This window comes from Oreochromis aureus, linkage group 17 (assembly GCF_013358895.1).
Source record: "Oreochromis aureus strain Israel breed Guangdong linkage group 17, ZZ_aureus, whole genome shotgun sequence".
In the NCBI taxonomy this organism is placed as follows: Eukaryota; Metazoa; Chordata; class Actinopteri; order Cichliformes; family Cichlidae; genus Oreochromis; species Oreochromis aureus.
Window position 1 is genome coordinate 33,148,946 of NC_052958.1, and position 23,611 is coordinate 33,172,556.

Consider the following 23,611-nt stretch of genomic DNA (forward strand, 5'->3'; position numbering starts at 1 on the left):
TCGTGTGTATGCCAGTCAATGTTCTCCCGCCCTCTCTCTTGTAACCACTGGCAACCCAGCGGTTCCCAACCCACTGGTGAGCAAAAACAGAGAGTGCGAAGAAGATATCAAGAAGATAGAAGAAGATATCAAGCCTATGTGGTGTAAGCTCACGGTAATATTGATTTATTCTTCTGTAAAGAGGGAAAAGGTGCACCTTTGAGCATAAAATAAGCTGCTTATCCAATCTTCTTTTGATTACTTTAGCCCTATTAACTAGCTAGATGACTAACTTAACGTAACTAGCCTGTATAAGCTAATGTCTTCTAATTTGTAATGCCTAAGCAAGCCTTAAAGAAAACAGGACGTCTGTAATGCGTTTACGAGTTATACTTTATGATATTAAATTGAGACTTACATATTCTGGATTATACTGAGTGATAGCTATGAGGATATGATGCTGTACTAGGTTACTACAGTGGACTAAAATTAAACCGACTAAAATGCCATCCATATTTCAGGAAATAAATGAGACTATCATTAGCAAGGAAACGCATAAACACCTAAATTGACCATTGTCAAATAATACAAGCGAACTCAGAAAGTAATATATATTGAAAACAAACGTCAAAAAGAAACAAAAAACTTTTTAGAAACTACAAAACTGTAATAACTCTGACATTTGATCTTCGTGACTTAGTGCATTTTAAGGGCCCAATACTTTACAGTTCTTTTTTGTGTGTGTGTTTTTGTTTCAGAATGAAATATTAAGTGAAATAATGTTAGTAAATTATTATTGTAAGTGCACACCTGTAGTTTGTTTTAAACAAAATTTTCATTGAAAAATATATGAGCTTGTTAAACTAGATGCTGTTAGAGGATATTTAAAATTTCCTAATATTACACAAAGCAGTAAAAACGTCCTCTTGGCAGAGTTTATTCACATCACTAAACATTATGTCCAGTGGTCAAATTATGTTATTAATACTTTTGATGATTAGACTACATCCATCCAGGTCACCAGTCTATCTATTACAGGCCTAACAGAGAGAACCAGTTAACCTAACATGCATGTCCTTGGAGTGTGGGAGAAAGCTGGAGAACAAAGGAAAACAACAGACTACACATAGAAAGGTCCTGGATTTGCACCCAAGACCTGCTTGCTGTGGGGCAAGAGTGCTAATTGCTGTAACTTTATGTTGTCCAATTAAATACATTTTACTGATATGTGCAAAATATAACACAATACTTAAGAGTCAAAGCTTTTACTGAAGTGTCTAAGAAAACTTCCTGTATCATTGGTTGTAATCTGTATTATAATTCTGATTAACACAACTAAACAACAACTTATTATTGTTATAATAATAACTTTAACAGGTATTATTTGGCTAAGTTGTTTAAATTAATATAAGCATTTATTCTCTGAGTTCACCAGCTTTTTTTAAGTAAGCAGTGCAGTTCCCTTATCTGCCACAAGATGTCACCAGAGCCTTTCATAATGACATCAGGATTGCCTGAGTGGATGAGTTCTAATGCCAGTGACAGTGGGGAAAATTAAATTGAAAATTGTGTACAGAATGTGTTTAGGAAAAAAAAATGTGTAAACTTCCTCTCTTCCCTTTATAAATCTGCCCAAAGAGCAAAGATGGCACCCAAGAGGCAAAATAGTCCATCAAGAAAAGCAAGTGTTAAAGGAAAAGGTAAAGGTGAGTCCTGGAGTATTAATTTCTGAATTTAAATGCATTTGTTTGCTTTTATTGTACATGTCTCTGTATGAAAGAACATCTTAAAATAGTAAAATAGTAAACTGATTTCCCAGAGCCAGGGTGATCCTATAATCCTTGATGCTTTTGAATTGGCCCTTAAGTTTACTTTGAGGGATTCGTAACTCATGAGAACAGAATTACTTTTAATTAGTTTTGTAACACAAACAGTTGAGAAAAATAAAAAAAGCTATTTGCATTGTTCTAATTTGGTCTTGAGTGTAATGTTAGACAGCCCTTAGACTGACATTGGTGCTTGGAGATGGTTTCTACTCAGCTGTGGTTCCCCATTCTCAGTGTTTGGTTTACATTCACCATGCCACAGCTAAAAACCTGCTTACTGTTAAATACCAGCAGCATATCATTTTACTATGAGGTGATGGTGCCATGTCCTTGTTAAACATTATTGTTCTCAGAGATTTTCCTTTTTAAAATATCCCGTGTTACCCATTCCACCAGTTTCCAGCTTATAGCCCCAACAGTATAAGTCCACACTGTCAAAACAACCTAAACAGGCTTGCTTTTGTTTTTGATTTACCCTAAAAACTAACAGTTACTTTCTATTCAGTCAAGAAGAATCAGCCACCTTCACCTAAGGAAAAGCCTGGTAAGAAAAAAAATATTTGTTTTTTTGTTTTTTTGAAGAGAGAAAATTAAATTCTATCTCCTTATGTCTTTTTACTTTTACAAAAAGCTGGCTTTGTTCATTTTTCACCACTGTATTTTTATTCTTGAACTCAGAGAGCCTGAGCATTTGGCTCTCCTACTTGCATACGTGCTGACTTTAATATTAAAGTCAACACAGCATATTAATTAGACCCTTAGTATTCTTTTTCAGGTTTACCAGTAGCAATGCTCAAGTCAAAAGAACAGTCACATTTTGAAGTACTCATATAACGTGAATAGTTATATATCCTTCATATGTGCATTGTTCTGATATGTTCTCAAGTGTGTAGCCTCTGGAGATCTTCTCTACTCGGCTGCGTGTCCCTGGATTTGGTTTTCTTTTAGACATACCAACCCCAAAAACTTGTTTTTGATCAAGTGCTTGTAACCATCAACATAAGTTTTACTTTGGATTAGGTGATTGTGAGTAAAAAATATTTTTCCTTTCAAAATTTGCTCAGTTTTTTTGCATTTATTTATTCCTTTTAATCGTATACTTCCAGCAGTTTAAATCCAATTTGTGAACGTGACAAAATTGAACATGACCTAATTAGGTTGAGCCCAGGCTTGTCTTGGCTTGGGCTCAACCTAATTAGGTCATAAAATCTTGTCTTTGCCATAAAACTAATGGTAATTTTATAGGAACCAGTTTAAAATCTTTGTGACAATAAAGACACATTGGCCTTCTAGTTCAAATATAAATGCAGGTTTCTGCACATTGTGTGACATTAAGCATAAGCTGATAAATGTATTTTGTTCAAGCTTAAATTCTTCACTAATATGAGCAGACTGGAAAACAAAGTGTGCTAAAATTTGAATGCTCTGAGGTTCGGTATAAATATCTTGTGGTATGCTTTTAAAAAATGCCTGGGTAAATTATGCAAGAGAAAAGAAGCTTAACAAATTAAAAATAGCTTTTTGGTGCACCCGACAAATGTAATTTAATTGCATTCTTGAGGGCTGTGGAACGTTGCACATCACACTCTTTATGTCTCCCAAGCAAATATTTCCCATGAATACAAATGCCTTGGTTGACACATGACTCTGTGAAATGAAGGGTGTGAGTTTCCACTACAATGATTTGGCGTGAGGCCTAAGTGGTGTGAGTGGAAAAGGTTGACACACCCAGCTGGGAAGTGGTTACTTAAGCTGTACTTGAGCATTCCCAGTGTCCCCTTAGCAACCTTGTGGAAAGACTTTGAAGAGAGAGACCACAAGCAGGATGAAAACTATCATTATACAAAGCTTTGTTTACTGTACTATGCCCTGGACTGTGCTTGGCTTAGATATAGTGGAGTCTGAATGGATTGTTTATTAGGAAAAGCTTTGTTGTGGGGGTGGTAAAGTACTTTGGCTTCGTTTTATAACAGTCCTGAATAAATGTGTGTAACTGCACTTTATGTCTTGAGGGATGCCCTATTGGTTTTTACACATTCTGATACAAAAGTACTCCTAGAAACATTTAAAATTTGTGCACAGACTTCTCATAAGGACTGATATTTGTAGGGTCAAAGCAGGCAAAGGATGAGAGGCATTTGCTGGGTCTGAGGGATGTTAAATTTCATCAGAAGGTGAACACGAGGCTCTGCGTGGATGTACGCGTGCCTTCTAGTTTGCTGTGACCACAAGGACTTGTCCCTATAGACAATGTACTGCAATGCACCAATTCTGCACGCATTCTCCAGGCCCACTCAAAGCATATTTGAATAAATACATGTCAGTGGTCTTTGCAGCTGTTGTGTGTGTCCACAAGCCAGTAAAATCCCAAAGTTTATACCAGATGTTGCTTATCTGACTGTTTACATTGTTTTGATATCAAAACACTGTTTTTTGGTATCATTATTGTTTGATTGTCTGATACTGTCTCTTTCAATATTCTAAAACATAATTAATTGGTTCTGGGTTATTTATTATTATTATTATTAGTGGTAGTAGTAGTATTAGTATTAGTATTTATTTGAGCCGTTCAAGTCATCAGCTTTGCTTTTAGGGAATGAAGCCCAAAAGCTCGTTTTATCAGATAACTTCCCTATTTTTCTTCCCTCAATTGTTTCTGAACGCTCCTGAAGATCACCCTGATGACATCTACCCCATCGTCCTGACAACAGCCACCCAGGAGCTCTTTGAATGCTGCATTGATGAGGATGTCATAGAGCAGAGCCCTTACAAGCTGCTGAAAAAGGACGACATCATACAGGATATTAAGACAAGAGCCGCAGTGTCCGATTTCCACCCTGTGAAGCAGTTTGTGCTGGTTAGGCGCTGGTTATGCATTGTTGCATAGTTTTACTCAGACAACAGCAACCAGACACTGTGATGATGCACAGACCCAAGTTTAGAGCTGTGGGAAAAGACAAAGCAACCAGTTTAACTTAATTTTTTTTCTCTGTCTGATCTAAATTCTTTTATGCATTTATGACAGAACTTTGCAACTTTAGTCATCCACAAATGAGATTTAAACCCTAAGTAACACCAGTTTTCCTTCCAGCCATTTTGGTTTTTGTGATGTTTGTAGGGTTTTTGGCACTTTCACATTCACTCTCAGCCAAATTACTGGAGAAGTAGTTTGTACTGTGATGTATTCTAACACTCTCATAAAGAATTAATGATGTGATTTTCAATTTCTTTTAACAGGACTACCCAGAGGATGAAATATTGCTTGTTTTTGATGTAGATTTCACCTATGGACAAAGTTTTTACCTGGTTCTCACACCAGAAGCCAAGGCTAGAATATATAATGTAAGCTAACAGTGTTGGTTACGGTAACAAAGTTCTCTTTTGTTAATATATTTTTTCTTTCCTCAATACATGTTTGTTATTGGACAGACCAGGTCAATAATTAAAAATTGTGTACTGATAAGCAGTTACATAGGCAGAAGTTTTATATTATTTAATTTAAAGGTAGGTAATAGTTTCTAGTGCTTTTGTGGCACCAGTTATTAGTAATAGTGACAGGTCATATATCATCCTGGCTGTTTCGCTTTCCTAGCTATTTTTCCGTAAAATTTAAGACTTTAAGTACTACTTTATTATCTTTCCCTAGCATAAGCATTTTGCTGTAAGTATGAATACATGTAAAGACTGCTAGTGTGTGGGTTTTTTTACTGTTATTTTGTCCTTTATATTATATATTCTTAAAATTGTATCTAGGTTCTGCAGCCCCCACAGCCTGAAATAACAGAAGTGTTGGAGGATGATGTCAGTAAAACCCCAGAACCAAAGCCATGGATATCTCTCGGCAGTGAGCTGGAAGTAGATCAAGAGTCTGTCAAAGAGACCAGAGAAAAGGCACTGCAGTATATTCAAATTAACATTAAATATTTATATCTGATCTGATTGCTTTGCTCATGAATTCTGTTCTGTCTCTTCTGTCATCATCAGCTGTGCTACAAGTTCTACTTAAAGCGCAGACCGGGGTTACCCGTCTGTTTTTCTGACCGCAACAGTACAGAGGCTGAGTGTCGCTCCGTGGAGTGTCCTTCCTACCAAGACAGCAGATTCAGCATCAAGCGGATGCAGAGGGACTGCGGGATGCAGGCTGTTCCCAGGCTGCAGAGCAGCACTACTCAGACGCAGCGGTAGGCCAGCAAATCAGTGCACTTAAAATGGATTTGTTCTGTAGGGAGGGAAAGCACGTGCAGGTTTGACTAGCCTGATAATAAGACTGCATCTGTTTCAAATCAAGGAAGTAAGATGAAATCAATTTCAGAAATATTTTCTGCTTTGTCTACATACATGATACTGTGCACGCTTTATAGATTATATATGCTTTCAGTGCATCTGCAACACTTTTCATAACATATTGTTTTAAAAGTAAGGCAACTTCCATGTTTTATTGTATGTGTTGCCTTCTGTCTACTTTACAGGGCGTTTCAGAGGAATATATTTACCCAGTATGAACCAAGAGAGCTAAGTAAGAAAGAAAAAGAACGCATCCTCAGTTCTGAGAATCTGAGGAAGTTTCTCAACTCAGTGACCCCCAGGTAAAATGAATTCTTATGGTATCGTCTTTTCCATCTGCTTCTTAACAACCCATGCTCGAAATATCAGCCATAGATAACTCAATCCCATCCAGTATTATGAGTGCAGGAATATTCAGTGGAAATATGATGATGGTATATTAAGACAATTGTGTCTACTTTATTCCTTTGCCGAGGCAAGAGAGAAAAAATGTTTCCAGTAGCGTTTGTCTGTTTGCTCCGCTGTCTGTGAGCAATGATACGTAAAAAGTACTGGTCCAAATTTCAAGAGGTACATTTTCACTTTGCAGGGTCTTGCATGCCCTTCAGCAGACACACATAATGAATGTGTTCACTGATGACTTTAAGGCCTTGGGCATAGGAGCAGAAGCTTCTGACAGGTTGGTGATGGTTTCTGAAGGTCTGAAGCTTCAATGGACCTTCACAGACGAGAAGCGCGCCATGGGCAAGAAAATCAGCAGCGTCAGCTGGCACCCTACAATCCATGGTGAAGTACATAGACTTCTACAGACATAACATAGAGTACTTTTATGAACAAGTCAAGATTTGTGTACCATAGAAACTTTGGACTTTCATGAACATTGCAAAATAATCATTAGAACCCTGACATGTCACATTAAAATCATCATCATTCATTTTCTTTCACTTTTTAGTTGGAAAAATAAGGTCACTATTGACCCCTTACACAGACCTGGGCAGGCAGGAGTTTGCCCAATTCTAGTTTTTTTCAGCAACAGTAGTTTGTGGCGAGACAGTATACACTTAGTGGGCAATAATATAAATACGTACAAATATACACTAGCCTGCCTAAAAGAAATTGCACTTCCTTTTCCTGCTATTTCAACTTCACTGACAAGCTCTGTCTTGTAATATCAACGCGTCTCTCACCTTAAGACACACATCGACTTTCACAAGAACCGGAAAAAGAATATCAGTGTGATCAGTGCACATGCATTATCAACTTGTGGCTTCTATGTAAAGTAGAAATTAGAGGTGACCTACAAATTTTTGAAAAAAGGCTTTGTAAACACAGGTCTGTTTTCCTGTTGCTATGTAGCTGATACATTGTGGGGTGTGGTTTTTTTTGTCTATGTGGCAGGTCTGATAGCTGTGGCTTTTATAAAGAAACAGGAGGAGCAGCTGGATAAGTCCACTGCGTACATCAACAGTCCTGCTTTCATTGTCTTCTATGGCTTCCCCGATCAATCTAACCCCCGGGTATGAGAAGTAGAGGAGAGAAACCCATTAATGGGAGTCGAGAAAACATTTTTTTAAATGTATGTGTTTCAGAGTTAGCTCTAAGCATTTGCCCTTTACTGTAATTTATCTTCTGCTGTATTAAATTTGAAAAGATCTATTGATTTGAGCCAAGCACTCAATCAATATAACCAAGCTGCTAAATCACTCAAAAGTAATAGGAGTTCCACGTGTGCCTTCAGTGGTGAATGTGTCATGATTTGGTTTCAGCCTCTGGGACCAGTGGCACTTTGACAAGACATATAAATAACATAGATAAATAAAATTTTCTACAAAAGGGAACAAAGCTAAAAAATATACTGCATACTGTCTCTTTCCCTTTATGTCAGTGTAGGCATATGGTTTTATCATATAAGAGAGAGACTAGAATAAATACATTGTTGCATTGTGAAGCTCCTTATACATGGAAACCTCTGCTTGGAAATATGTGTATGTTCATTTTTATGTGTTTTTATATATAGTTGCTCTTGGAGTGCCCAGACGACATTTTTGCCTTTGAGTTCTGCCCTTCGAATCCAAATGTTATCGTTGGTGGCTGCAGGAATGGCAAGGTGCTCCTTTTTCACTCAGCATCTCAACTTCACAAATCAAAATAATCAGTTTCTCATCCCATTCCCCCATTTTAGTTCAATATAAAAATGGTATTGCATACTGTTGCCACTCTTCTGTCAGCATTTAATATGAAATGTTTGAGGGTTTTTTTTCTAATATATATATTTGTATATTATTATCTATAGTCTCAGGCTCAAATGGTCATCACCACTAAATGATTTTTTGTTGCTGATGTCTCAGGTGGTGTTGTGGGACATTTCTTTTCATGCCCTGCACTTACAGGGAACACAGCCTATCAGTAAAAAAGGCTCAGACTTGGACTCTGACACTGACACATTTGTAAGTACCCATACTCTCTTTGAAATAGTCACAGTGCTGATGCAGTGAGACACTAGTTACTTTTAATTAGTTACTTTTAAAAACATGATACACAACCTGAATACATAATAAAGCAATAGACCTTTCTACCCAATATTTTTCTGCATAATCCATCATATCAAGTTGAAATAAATTTTGAATCAAATGAAAAAGTCTCTTTTTAAAAATTGTTTTACTAATTTACTTTTAAGTTTATGCACTTTGCATCAAGCAAAAATTAAATTATATGTAACAGTCTTTGACTTAAAGAAATTTATTTAACATTTAAACCTATTCTCTGCATATTCCAACATATAAAATAAAATAATTTTTTGTGTTTACAACTCATTCTTTCAAATAGATCCAAGTAAAACATCAAAAAATAAATAAAATCAAAGGTTCAGTGGCACTAAATCCTGTCACTCTTAAATCTATTTTCACCTGTTTAGCAGGAGTGGGGCCGGTGGAGGTTTGCCCGGTGCCGCAGCGGTCATGACAGCAGGGGGATCCGGGGGTTTCTCTGTGAATTTCACATTCCCGTGGCAGATTTAAAGTTTAATTTTACGCTGAAAAAAGACGTTTTCTTCACATGCAGAGTGTACAGCGGACGCTAATGTTGTTGTCACTTTTTACGGAATCAAACTCAAAGTAATGTCAGTACTTCCAAGCTTTAAACGCTGCACAGTCGTACTCTCTCCAGTACTCCATATTATCCACTGTTGATCTACACACGTCTGTTGCTGCCACGGACGTCGCACGCTCATACGTCATTGTCATGAGACGCTCTCACAAAAAAAATCATGGTTTAGTAACACAGTAATGGAGCGTGCTTACGGGAAAATAACAGTAATCTAATTACTTTTTTGCAATAATAATTCCTTACTCATTACTTGAAAGGAGTGAATCTCTTAGAAAGATGATATCGTTACATAATCCTGCTTCTATATACGTGCAGCTTATTAGGCTTCATATGGAGACCTCAGTTAAACTGAAGTGAGATAAAGTGAAAATTCCAACTGAAGACTGAAATATCTTTGGCAAAGCCTTGTAAAAAATACATTTTCACAGAGGGCTGGGACAAAATAGTAACGTGACAATATGTTGTGGGAAACACATTATATCTATCATGTGATATTCTATAGTAAAAACCCAATATAAAGGTAAGGCCAGAGAACAGTTATGAGCTATTATAGTTTGTATTTTCTAATTTTTTTTTTTTATTTTTGTTTACCATAGTTTTGACTTTGTTTTGTTTTAGCTCATTTCAGTGTAGCTTTTATAGTTTGAAAATGTTTTGTTTTACTTCAGTTTCTCAAAGCCTAACCCTGCACTGATATCTTCCAGCTGTATTTAAATAGACACTCGTGTCCTATCATCTCTAGCCCAGATTTGCCTTGTGTGTTTTTATTGCCTCTACAGTGGAGCAGCTGTCTCCATCCTTCTCCTTACTGCTTCCTTCTCTTTGCCTTCCCCTCTCCCACCCTCTGTGCCTCCTTCTGTTCTCTTTGTCATTGTTAGCCCTTTATTCACCAGAGTCAACAGCACCGGCTCACATACGCCAGCTGTTACATAACTCTTCATCTACCTCCGTAGATTGCCCCCACATAGAAGATAACACACAGTGAAATCAGATCACTGCCCTTCCTGCTGTTTGCAGTGTAAACAGTGGCAGTTGTATCTACTAGAACGCTCTGTTAGGTGATGTGAAAGCTGTGCTACACCACCACCTGTCACTGGGTTGTCAGATAAATGAAGAATTACATTTTAAATTAACATCTTCTCTATTTTTTTTATTCGCTCCATTGCACATAATAAATCCAATTGCAGGTCCACACTACGACTAAAATATATGTGTAAAATTTGATTGCAACACTATGAGAAGGTGTTTTAAACAAATTTAATAACCATATTGCAGTGATTTTATGTTTTTTAAGTGGCTCTATTGTGCCAGAATGTGTTTGAGTATATTTATCTGTGTGCTGTTTGTTTTTCCATGCACACATCGAAGTTGTCACGTCATAAAGTGTGAGCAGAAAAATCATTGTTGTTCAATATCTTCACATTGGGGATTAAACACAGAGTCTGCGTGCATTTCATTATTCTGCTTGTGCGTTTTACAGTGGTTATTCAGCTGTGTACAGTCTTTGTGTCTAGATTGAATTTGTGTGTAGACCATACAGCACATTACTGTCGCGTGTCTGCTTTCCCACCAGGACTTTGACAAAAAAGAGAACAAGACTCCTGTCATGCGCTACTGTGCAGTTTCTTCCATAGAAAGCAGCCACAAATCCCCAGTTACTGATGTCCAGTGGCTGCCAAAAACATTTGAGGTACTGAGGGACTGAAGGGCAAAGGGGTTGGAGGGAATTAACAACTGTTGGGAATTACTCTTTCCACCAGGCGCACATGAGCCTACTCTGAGCCCTTCCACAAGGTTACTGCTGTTTAGCGTGTGGATAAAAGGTGTTTTTGTGTGACTACACAGCAATGGTCTCAGAAAAGCAATCTTTAGTGTTCTCTAGATCTCAGCCTCCCTAAATTATATCTAATACAAACACTGTGTCGTAATTCAACATACTAAAACCCCCAATCTCGAAATGGTAACAAAACATACACTTCAAGGTCAGGTCTCATACTAGCATACTGATTTCTCTGTCTTGTTTTGGAATGGTGACAGGTTAATGGGCAGTTCACTATAAACAGGGCTAAGAGGATGTAGGGCATTAGTGGGAAGTAGATAGCAAGCAGAGCAAATGTTACAAATGAGGGTGTGAGCGCAGAAAAGGAGCAATGTAGAATATATGTTCAGAGGAAAACAAACCCCACAATCACAACGTCAAAAGAAATCAAATCTAAACCTATATTTATATTATAAATATTATATTTATATTGTAAAGATATATTTTCTGCAGTAAGACTATGGTATTTTGTCTTTTACAAAGAAATCCAATATTAAGTGTGCACAGATAATTACTAGCCATATATATCCAGATTTGGTTTCCCACTTGTGCCTATCACTTACCTCTATGTAGTTACTTGCAGTAAATCACATCAATCACTTTCAGTTATCTGGATAAGTAAAGTAAGGCAATCATCAAAGTGCCCCCAGGGGAAAATCCAACCACCCATACAGCTTCATGAACCATGTTCATTCTTTACAAGACCAAGCCTGATGTAGACATTTATTGATTTTGTAACTCTCTCTGTTTAGGTGACCAGGACAGGCGTTCCAGTTCAAAACAATTCTAACATTTCTGTTCAAGTTGTCACCTGCTCCCCTGACTGGTAAGTTCTCTACAGTTTAATGAAAAGAATAACTCCTGATGCTTTTTCTTTTTACTTTTCACTGCTTGTCAGTATGTACTTTGGATGTTGATTCTAAGTGTGTTTTTAGTGGCTGATAGCATGTGTGTGTTTTTTAATACATACAGTTATTTGAAAAGCAGGCAAACAAAGGCATCTGGTTACCTGATGGGTACATTATACACTCACTAGATCCACTGTTTGCTTTATCACGTCCCCTTTCTCTCTCGCTGCCCTTGTTTTGAGTCTCTCTGGATTGTTGACATTCTAATGAAGGTCAAATACAGGGAAAAGAAAGAAAAACTTTGGAAGTGAACAGTGTTTAGAAAATAGCTTTTAGTCATTTTCCCTCATCATTACTGACTTGACTTTGTCACACCTCTACATGTGCATAGAAAAAAGGATACATAAAGTATTATTATGAAATTACAACAAAACCTCCACAAGTTTAGATAATAAGCAAAACAACCCAAATGGGAATATTATACTACTTATGCAGCTAAATAACATGATCTAAATGAATACATCATAATTTAAGTTCCTTGGTGTATATATTTTGTGTAATTCCAAATGAAACTGACTTATAACTAACACTGGAAATAAATACAAAAGAAAGCAAATACAAAGAATATAAGAAGTAGTAATATTTAAATTGTAAAAGAGTAGAAACACAGTTGCAAGATACGGAAAAATTCAAGTAGTACCAGATCTCTTAGAGAAGATGGAATTCTAACTTGAGGCTAATGCTAGAAAGTTAGCAAGCTACATCCCTAGCTTTGAGTATGGGTTTGGTTTTACTGTCTGTATTTGGCAGACAAAAATGTCTGGCTATTAGTGCCAAGTCACATATCAATTAAATAATAAAAAACTACAATTTTGTTCAGATCAGTGACTTGGATTAACAAGACATAACAGCTACTAGCTAACTAGAGACAGTTTAAAACATAAAATGTATATGTGTGAAAAAATCACCTATAAATTTTTCATAAAGATGAAAGCTGTTTATATAGAGTTAAATGTTTTTTTTCTTGTAGTAGACTGTAAAGATGCTTTTTAATACTGTAAAGTTCTAAAGCTTTCCATTGGTGAATATATATTATGGCACTTAAACACCCTGGATTATTTTTCCGGTTTCATCTTAATGCTATGGTGTAATCTGTAGTCATTCTCCTCTGGTTGAACATACTGAGCCAATAATATATTGAAAAGCTGTGCAGTTGGATAAAACATTGCCTTTTGTAAACCACGTAAATGAGTGTATCTGGCAATCATTATATTTCTCAGGAAATAGCTATGCAGTCTAATTCTCACTAGTGTTTGTATGTGTTACTTCATTTTGCATGTCCTGTTATTCAGTTTAGATATGAAGTATCAATGTGAACACAGACTGTGTTTCACACTCGGCGTCATTAGACTGACGCTAAAGGAGTTGCAAATGACAGAAAGATTTCAAAACACTGCTCCTGTTGTTTTTGGCAATAACCACATTTGAAGAAAACCACATATCTATATATTCAGCAATCATGTTTGAATATGAACATCTGACGATAGAGAATTTTGTTAATTTTCAGGTGGTTCTTAATTCCATATTATCTTATTGTGTCTCTGTCTAAAGCACTGTAATGTTTTGGGATCTGCGAGTGCCAAAACTACAGAACCAGTTTCTGGCCGACAGGAAGCAAGATGTGGATCAGAAGATCATGATGACACCCTACAGCATCCCCAAAACTTTCAAACACCTGGACCGGACATGGAAACCACTCTTCAGGGTACTGTCATGTCTGGGATGCATTACAGAGCTTATGATTTGTGTAGAAAGAGCTTTTTTCTTCAACTTCCAACTATAAGAAAATCAACCATAAGAAAAAGAATGATTCGATGTTTAGTGTTATTTTTACACATCAGTAATTATTCTGCAGACAAAGATTTGTTACAAGAAAATAGGAAAATGGCTTAAATTGAATAACTATTTAATTTGTATTTACAGGGAGTGCAGAATTATTAGGCAAATGAGTATTTTGTCCACATCATCCTCTTCATGCATGTTGTCTTACTCCAAGCTGTATAGGCTCGAAAGCCTACTACCAATTAAGCATATTAGGTGATGTGCATCTCTGTAATGAGAAGGGGTGTGGTCTAATGACATCAACACCCTATATCAGGTGTGCATAATTATTAGGCAACTTCCTTTCCTTTGGCAAAATGGGTCAAAAGAAGGACTTGACAGGCTCAGAAAAGTCAAAAATAGTGAGATATCTTGCAGAGGGATGCAGCAGTCTTAAAATTGCAAAGCTTCTGAAGCGTGATCATCGAACAATCAAGCGTTTCATTCAAAATAGTCAACAGGGTCGCAAGAAGCGTGTGGAAAACCAAGGCGCAAAATAACTGCCCATGAACTGAGAAAAGTCAAGCGTGCAGCTGCTAAGATGCCACTTGCCACCAGTTTGGCCATATTTCAGAGCTGCAACATCACTGGAGTGCCCAAAAGCACAAGGTGTGCAATACTCAGAGACATGGCCAAGGTAAGAAAGGCTGAAAGCGACCACCACTGAACAAGACACACAAGCTGAAACGTCAAGACTGGGCCAAGAAATATCTCAAGACTGATTTTTCTAAGGTTTTATGGACTGATGAAATGAGAGTGAGTCTTGGTGGGCCAGATGGATGGGCCCGTGGCTGGATTGGTAAAGGGCAGAGAGCTCCAGTCCGACTCAGGCGCCAGCAAGGTGGAGGTGGAGTACTGGTTTGGGCTGGTATCATCAAAGATGAGCTTGTGGGGCCTTTTCGGGTTGAGGATGGAGTCAAGCTCAACTCCCAGTCCTACTGCCAGTTTCTGGAAGACACCTTCTTCAAGCAGTGGTACAGGAAGAAGTCTGCATCCTTCAAGAAAACATGATTTTCATGCAGGACAATGCTCCATCACACGCATCCAAGTACTCCACAGCGTGGCTGGCAAGAAAGGGTATAAAGAAGAAAAACTAATGACATGGCCTCCTTGTTCACCTGATCTGAACCCCATTGAGAACCTGTGGTCCATCATCAAATGTGAGTTTTACAAGGAGGGAAAACAGTACACCTCTCTGAACAGTGTCTGGGAGGCTGTGGTTGCTGCTGCACTTAATGTTGATGGTGAACAGATCAAAACACTGACAGAATCCATGGATGGCAGGCTTTTGAGTGTCCTTGCAAAGAAAGGTGGCTATATTGGTCGCTGATTGTTTTTTGTTTTGTTTTGAATGTCAGAAATGTATATTTGTGAATGTGGAGATGTTATATTGGTTTCACTGGTAAAATAAATAATTGAAATGGGTATATATTTGTTTTTGTTAAGTTGCCTAATAATTATGCACAGTAATAGTCACCTGCACACACAGATATCCCCTAAAATAGCTAAAACTAAAAACAAACTAAAACTACTTCCAAAAACATTCAGCTTTGATATTAATGAGTTTTTGGGTTCATTGAGAACATGGTTGTTGTTCAATAATAAAATTATTCCTCAAAAATACAACTTGCCTAATAATTCTGCACTCCCTGTATGTGTGCATTAGATTTATTTAACTTGGGTTTAGGTAATGATTTCAGTGTGTAGATTCTTGAGCATGCTCTGTGATTTTGTTTTAAATAATGTTTTCTTTTTTCTTCAAGTGATAAAAGCCATCTTCTTTTATGCCATGTGTCAGGTTTCCCTGCCAAAGAGCGATACAAGTGGAGAGTATGCTCCTTTGAAGTTCAGCCTAGAACATTACACCTGTAATAGTAATACAGGTAGGAACACAGGTGAGCAAGCGCTTTTACCCTCGAGGCTGCAAGGCTTTGTCTGTTTCAGTCTGTTATACTCGTTCTCCATTTTCCTGCAATCAGTCACGTTACTTAATTACACGAAATACTTTGTGGTTTTTTTGTTTGATGCCAAACGTTTTAGGAAGCTGACTCACTCACATGCTCATTCAAATCAAACCAATTGTCCATAAGAGATACAGTTAGGGAAACAATTGTTTGATCCCCTGCTGAATTTGTACGGTTGCTTATTGCAAAAAAAAGCAGTCTCTAATATTCATGGAAGCTTCATTTTAATGGAGAGAAACAGAAAAAATCAAGAAAAAAAATACATAAACATTATAAATTGATTTGCATGTCAGTGAGTGAAAAAAGTATTTGATCCCCTACAACCCAGCCAACAATCTGGCTGCCACAGATTGAATATGTGCCCATGCGGCAGACAGATTAATTCAGATCAATTCAATTCAGTTTTATTTATGCAGTGCCAACTCACAACAATGAGGTTCTTTATATTGTAAGGTAGACCGTACAATAATACATAGAAAAACCCATCAATCATATGACCCCCTATTAGCAAGCGCTTTGGCAACAGTGGGAAGGAAAAACTCCCTTTTTACAAGAAGAAACCTCCAGCAGAACCAGGCTCAGGGAGGGGCGGCCATCTGCCTCAAGCAGTTGGGGGTGAGAGAGGGAAGACAGGATAAAAGACAGGCTGTGGAAGAGAGCCAGAGATTAATAAGTAATAAGTATAAGTATGATTCATACATGATTGATACAGTCAATCATGTATGAATCGAAAATAGAAGAAAGAAATAATAAAATGACCATCAGTCACCCTCAGTCTGGAGATTCATGCAAGATCTTGCCTCATGAGGTGAGGGTGATTGTGAGAAAGGTGGCATATCAGCCCAGAACTACATGAGAGGAGCCTGTTAATGATCTGAGGGCAGTTGGGACCACAGCCACCAAGAGCACCATTGGTAACACTTTGGACAATGGACAGAAATCTTCTGGCTGTCGCAAAGTCCCAATGCTCAAGAAGGCACATTTACAGGCGCATGCCAAGTTTGCCAATGAGGACGTAAGTAGGAAAAAGTACTGTGGTCAAGTTATTGTGTTTGTGTTTGAAAGAAGAGAAATGCTGCATATGACACTAAGAGCATCACCCCCACAGTCAAGCACGGAGATGTAAACATGCTTTAGGACTGTTTCAGGGCAAACTCATTGCACAAGGGACCAATGTAACGTAACGTAAAATCTTGGACACAAACATCCTCTCCTCAGTCAGAACACTAAAGACGGGTCATGGATGGCTCTTTGGTCATGGATCAAATTCTTCTTTCACAATCAATTTATAACTTCTATATAAAGTGTTTTCTGGATTTTTGGATTATATTCGGTGTGCCCTCCATTAAAATTAAACCACCATAACAATTAGAGAAATGATTTCCCCATTGTAGCTGATGAGGAAAATAATGAAGCAAAGCTCAAGCGCAAACTATAGTAAAAGATACACTCACTGTGTCTTCAAAATATCAAAGGTAAAGAGCAATTATTCTTTAATGTGCCTGAACAATTCTTATAATATCTGAATGGGTCAGAATGTGTTAAAAACTGAGGTAAGTGAGGAGAGCAAACAGTGAGCGTCACAGACATGTCTCCTGACCTCTTTGAGGGAGTTTTGGATTCCTGAGTTCTGCTTTGGATGGCTGAGCACAGTGATCAGTGGGGCAGGGCTCATTTGGCCCTGAGCTACTCTATTTCTCTCTCTGTCTTGTCTCTCCTCAGGTTTCATGGTACTGTATTAAGTGATACTTCCAAAACAAGGCCGCCATAGTTGCAGACCATTGGCTTTGCTGACTGTCAGCTCTTTGCAATATGCTGCTCAGACTCCTTGAGGGCCAGAAGATGATCATGTGTGTCCTGGCTGGTCAAGAAGAGACATGTCTTTGTCTGGCTTCCATAAACACAGCCTTGGTGGCTGGTTGTTATAGAATTAATATGCTTACTAACTCAAGCAATAAATCTGCTTCTTTTTTCATCAGCCCTCAGGGAGTCTGTTATTACGATTTTAATGAATCCCTGTGTGATTAATACTGCAGCACTACCTAAAATATCTGACTCACATTGATCGAGGGTGGTCTTTGCTGTCTGCTTCTGTGCCTTTTGCCATTTCTCTGAACATTTAAAAACCTACAATATACTTGTTAACAGTAGCGCATGATTTTTCACACTGAAATAAATTGTGAGCAGGCCCTCATGGGGATTAAGCAACAGTTACGCAGCAGTGGGGTAAAAGTCAAACACTGTCTGTATCATCTTTCTCATATCTTTACACACATCTTAACTGGGAGAAAATAGATTTAGAAGACATGTGATTGGGTAATCTGATCTAACCTTCAAGAGTGAGACTTGATCGAGAGCGGTCCACAGGTAAGGGGCTGTGAACAGATAGATCCACATGATCTCTGGCAGACAGTCAGGCTTTTGTGATGGAAAAGGCTTCTACCAGCTTAACCTATTTCAGCCCCTCCACCTTTTACCTCCTGTCCCTGTTTTCTCCACAGGCTTCCCTCCTAACTTTGCCTCTTGTGCTTTTCTTTCTCTCTCCCTTCAAATCCACTCTTACCAGCCCTTTCACCTCGGCTGTACCCCCTCCCCACCTCACTTGCTTTACTACTTCTGTCGTCTTGTTCACGGTCAAATTACAGCACCACTGCCGCAGTTCAGTCTGTTATTTCCTTCATTTGAATAAAGCAGATATTCTATTTCCTAAAATCTGCTAGTTTACACCAATCTTTCTTCCCCTATTTTAGTTTATTGAAATATTTGTACTTGTCTAGTAACAAGGCGCTGAGTATTGTGAACATTTTAGTCCTACGTCAGCACCAGGCTCCCTCTCTCAGGTCACTGAAATGTTAAATAAATAAATAAAAAACAATGAGTTGAACTTTTAACCTGTTCTTACTTTCTGGCCCCCACACTTTACCCTCTCTTCCTGTTTTGTCTTACATAACAAGATAATGAAAATGATGGTGCAGAGGTCCTCCCAGAATACAGTCAACTCAGAATACCCTCAGCCAAAACACTCAGGACCCTGGACGATGTCAATACCAAGTTTTATATTGGAACAGAGGTAAAAATGTCTTCAAATGATATCAACATAGAGCAAGTAAAAAATACAGTTAAGTTCTTGACTGCTTAAGTACGCTTTACTCAGCTTGTGAGCAAGCTGGACTTCTTTTTTCTACATTGAAGTTCATCTCAAGTTGGCATAACCAATAATGAATGATTTTTTTATTAGGTTTTTGCACATGTTTTTGTCATGCCACTTAAGGAGTATACTATACTTTACAACTTAACTGAAATAAGGAAGACACATACATACATTTATAAGCAGTTTTATGTTCATTTTTTACAGGAAGGAGAGATTGTCTACACTGACTGGAAACTGGAGGAAGATGAGTTTGAACGAAAGTTCAGTGAGTAGTCGGGCTTGCCACGCTCTGTTTTTTATGGCTCACCAGTGCTCAGCTGTCAGACTGACAGCAGTACGATGAATCATAAAACAATTACACCCAATTTATTGAAATGACTTTGATTGCTACTTTCACATTAAATCCACTATTTAGCTTGGTAGCCTGGCCAAATGTAATGACCATAATGTTTTACAGGGTTAATTGCTCCTTTGCATTGTGATTACCTCGGAAGGAAATGACTGTCAAATAAAACTGTGTATATTCTCCATCTGTCTCACTTCACTTCCAGGTGCCAAGCCCCTCCTCTGTTTTAGAACTCATGCCTGGTTTGTGAACACAATGCAGCGATCACCCTTTTTCAAAGACATTCTTTTGACAACAGGAGGCTGGAACTTTGCCATCTGGAAAGAGGGTGTGATGGTACTGCAACAGAAAATATTGATTACTTCATAATGCGTAATGCACATAGAATCGAGACAGTTTAATTACGTAATTTCTTGGTTGCTGTGTTGAGCATTTAAACTGCAAAACTAAGCAAAACTATTCAGGCTTATTCAGTTAGTCAGACATAGACTGTACATAAAAAATGGATATAGCGGCCATGTATGGTTTGTGGAGCCTCAGCATTAGTAATGTTGTGCTTTTGTTTTTTTTGTTTGTTTGGTTTTTGGATAAACTCTGTCAATTTTGGTTTTTGAAGCACGTCCAAATGGTAACCATGCACAGACACAGACTAATTCGTCCTAAGTAACACACAAGTAAAATACCACAAGTTCACTCGACAAAATTGGAGCACACAATTCAATAAATAAAATGCTTCAGAACACACAAAATTCTTTAAATACTTCTTGTAAACCACAACATCCAGGGTGGCCCAATCTTCGTGGGACCAAGCTCTGAGCAAGAGTACAGTGCGGCATGCTGGTCCCTCTCCCGACCTGCAGTTTTCTTCATTGGGAGAAATGATGGCAGTATTGAGGTGTGGAATCTGCTCCTAAACACCAGCGAATCTACCCACTTCCATGAACACATCGCCAGTACCAGAATTACCTGCATCAAACCCTGTATCGCCTCCTGTGAGTTCTTGGCTTATATTAGGTGCTCAGGACAGATAAGATTTTTGAACCTTAAAACTCATTTAATGGACTGTTTTGTACTTACAGCCAAACAACACTACCTGGCTGTTGCTGACAACCTTGGAATGCTCCGTGTTTTCAGTGTGCCAAAGACCCTCCGCTCCCCCGTTAAGAATGAGGTAAGAAGACTATGAGCTGTCTGTTTTGCTTGGACCCTTGTGTAATTTTAAGAAACTGTGGTAAAAATGTGTTATTTGTCTTAAAGGTATTTAATGGCTGCTACGGTATTATTGACTGCTTACTAGTGTCTTTGTCTTGTTTTGTTTTGTTTGTATGCAGGATTTAAACATGCAGATCTTCTTTGACCGAGAGCATGACAGGCTGAAGGATTATTTGGAGTGGGAAGAACAGTGGGCGAAACAGAGAAAGGAGGCAGGCGAGTCCAAGAAACAAGTGGTGAGCAGTGGGTTTTAATTCTAAACTGAATTCCCAGAAGTCTTAAGGTGCCAGTTTCCATCAAACAGTGTGACTGGAAGGTGGCTCAACAGCAGCTGAGAAGGAGGAAAGATGTCCTCTGTCCAGTGTTTGTAATTTCCATGATCTGACAGTTCAGACCATAATGGTTAGATTTGAAATGAAGATTGAAATGAAAATGAAGGACGAGAAAGGATAGGAGAACACTAAAGCTTTTCTTTCCCTGTGTCCTTTGCCATTTGTCCAGTTCCAGGAGAATTTGTTTACAGTGAAAGTGTCCTTGAGTTAAACCTCGACTTCCCACAAAACTTCCCTGCATTGGTGATCAGAATCTTCAGCAGACTTACAAAAGTTTTAGTACTGACCCAGCTAAATATGTGCACGTATAAAGTTGACATTGGAAAAGATGAAGAAGGCACTCATGTATCTCTTTCTATCAGTGTCTCTCTCTCATTTTCTATCCGCTCATGTTTAATTCATTCGCATCGTTATTTGATCCCAAGCACTGGGGATAGGGTAGTTATTGACAGGCACTGCCTGACAGTCTGCCTGCTAAGTATAGAAGCAAAGTCTTTTAGTGGCTAACTGTTTCCATCTTAGGCTGCATGACAGCTACAAAAAAAGTTTTGTTTTGCTGTAGTAATGTCACTTGGAGTGGATACTTTCTCTTAATTCCTCAAAACAGAAATGAATTTTCATGTTCACCTCCAGCTTCTTTCTGTTGTTGGCTTGAAAACATCTACGGCAATTTGAATTTAGATGGATGATCAGGACAAGGCGCCTCTTGAATATGATATGAACAATACTGTCTGGTTTCCTGTTGTGGGAGGAAAGTATCAGGAATTTGCCACACAGTATCCTAATTTTCCTTTTTTTTCTTTAAAAGACTGTGCCCTGCATGCAATACACAGATGCAGGGCACAGTCCAGATTTTACTAGAAAAGTCTCATCATCCTTCAATAAAAATTCAGTTCAGTAAAATTCAGAGGCAATGTAACTTTCTGCCTCTACGATGGGAAAGGCTGAGATCTTGGATTAAGTGCTCTATTGTTTCGTAATTATTGTTTATGATGAAGCTTTTTTCTCTGGCTTTGTCTGCAGGAGCCTGACAAGCCAGTCACATTCCAGGTAGACAGCGAGGAGGCGGACTTGAAGGAGTACAGTGATTACCTGAAACTGGAGGAAAGCATCCTCGAGTAAATGGGCCTGTGGCCACGTGCTTCAAAAACCTAGGATACCTAATATCACACTCCTTCACACACACATGCACAAGAATTAAAAGCTTTTTTCTTACATTTATTTATTGATTTGTATAAGTTTAATGTAAATAAGAAAACATTTTACAATATGGAAACCTGTTCAACCTGTTCCACACATTGCCAGTGTTCGTATGTTTGTGCCTATTTTCGCAGTGTTTCTTGTAACTTACATCGATTTTACAGTATACATTCACATTGTCCTTGGGTTCAGGCTTCAGGGTCAACAGATTATTTTCATCCATTCATCTAAGATCGAGTTACTGGGTAATGCCATCCATTAGTGCCCTCCTTACCACCACTCCCTAAGGATACAAAAGTGATCTGACCTTGACAGAAAGTCATTATATGGCTGTTTAATTTCAGTAAGTGCCGTAAGAATGTAAATGAATTTAGAATCTGGTGTTTTGTGGACAATTTTGAATAAAAAGATTTAAAAGCTAATGACTGTGGTCACTATCGCAAAAGCTGTTAGTCAGAAATCCTGACTTGTAAGTGATCTTTATCGCTTAATATTGTGTCTCTGGGTCTTTACTAAGGCAGTAATTCACACGGCTGTGAACCAGTTGGAACTGGTGGCTATAAGGCCGACTACATTTTAGTAGGGCAGCATAAAAGGAGTCAAATGAAAGGATGCACTCTTGCTGATCTATGAATACATGTACACAGCCTGCCCAGCACCAAACAGCAGAAAGGTGAAACTAGCTGCAACAGTACATATTTCCCTAAAGAATATGCGGAGAGCATATTCTCCAAATAATCTGGCCAGATGGTGAGAGTCACAACTCCAATTACATGATAACACTACTCTACCGACAAGTGGATTGGATGGCTAACAATGTAATAAGATGATGGTATGCTAATCATGTGTGTATATCTTGCCCTCATTGCACAAGTAATCAGCTAATGCAGCAATAACGTCTTGATCTAAACAGTGTCCAGATGTTAGCATTATCTTTAAAGCAGTCTCCCTAATGGTCCCGCTGAATGAATCCATTGTTTCCACTGAAAAGATTCGAATCATTTTTCAGGTTGTTTTTTTGTGCACAAAAGGCCATGTAGTTATGTGCTAGTTAACTGCTGTCCAAGAACTTCCAAGGCTGTTTTGAGAGTGCAGGAAACTGCACCTGTGGCCTTGAAACGTTGTAACCAGAACCACGAGAGTGGTGTGTTACTGTACAGCACCTCTACAGCTAAAAACTGGAATGTGCTCAATATTTTAAGTAACACACTTTTACCAAAATTAGAAGGTTTTACTAATTGTATTATTTTAGAAAGTAGCCTACTGAAATGTAGTGCACATGGAAACCAAACATTACAGTATAAGTTTGCAAAATGGAAACAGTTGGTTTCCCTTTCATAAGTAACTTTGGAATATTTCCATATGGGGAATAGATCAAATAGATTAAATCAAATTAAATATATCTTTAATATATCCAAGGGGCTACATTAAGACTTTAATATTAAGTTTAGAAAATTTGACTTCCAAATGATCTTCCAGTACCAAATAATGATTTTTTTTATGATTAAAGACTGTATAAATATGAATCACATAACAGTCTGTTGAAGTGAGATTTTGTCTTTTAGACTGTAGTCCTCACAGCTTCATTCAGCCATGACTCAAAACAGTAATACTGAAATGAGCCACAGTGATAGTGCATTATAATGTCTTAAGGTTTGTTTGTT

The 23,611-nt window shown here is 38.1% G+C and overlaps 1 protein-coding gene across 5 annotated transcripts; it reads left to right on the forward strand.

Moving 5' to 3' along the window:
• Positions 1–34: 34 nt before the first annotated feature.
• On the forward strand, positions 35–22,072 carry dnai3 (dynein axonemal intermediate chain 3). Of its 5 annotated transcripts, none has more exons than XM_031760274.2 (23): positions 35–154; positions 1,618–1,685; positions 2,311–2,349; positions 4,478–4,662; positions 5,043–5,147; positions 5,559–5,696; positions 5,790–5,986; positions 6,275–6,391; positions 6,679–6,875; positions 7,488–7,606; positions 8,107–8,196; positions 8,438–8,536; positions 10,768–10,884; positions 11,766–11,839; positions 13,473–13,626; positions 15,541–15,637; positions 18,661–18,776; positions 19,062–19,122; positions 19,409–19,539; positions 19,988–20,195; positions 20,283–20,374; positions 20,535–20,651; positions 21,771–22,072. In XM_031760274.2, the coding sequence occupies exons 2-23, from the start codon at positions 1,625–1,627 to the stop codon at positions 21,867–21,869; spliced, it is 2,613 nt and encodes an 870-aa protein (XP_031616134.2). In that variant the 5' UTR covers positions 35–154; positions 1,618–1,624; the 3' UTR covers positions 21,870–22,072. The 5 variants fall into 5 exon arrangements, with proteins under 5 accessions (XP_031616134.2, XP_039456949.1, XP_039456946.1 ...); XM_039601015.1 differs by having other exon boundaries at positions 1,618–1,679; XM_039601012.1 differs by having other exon boundaries at positions 72–143.
• The last annotated feature ends 1,539 nt before the right edge of the window (positions 22,073–23,611 follow it).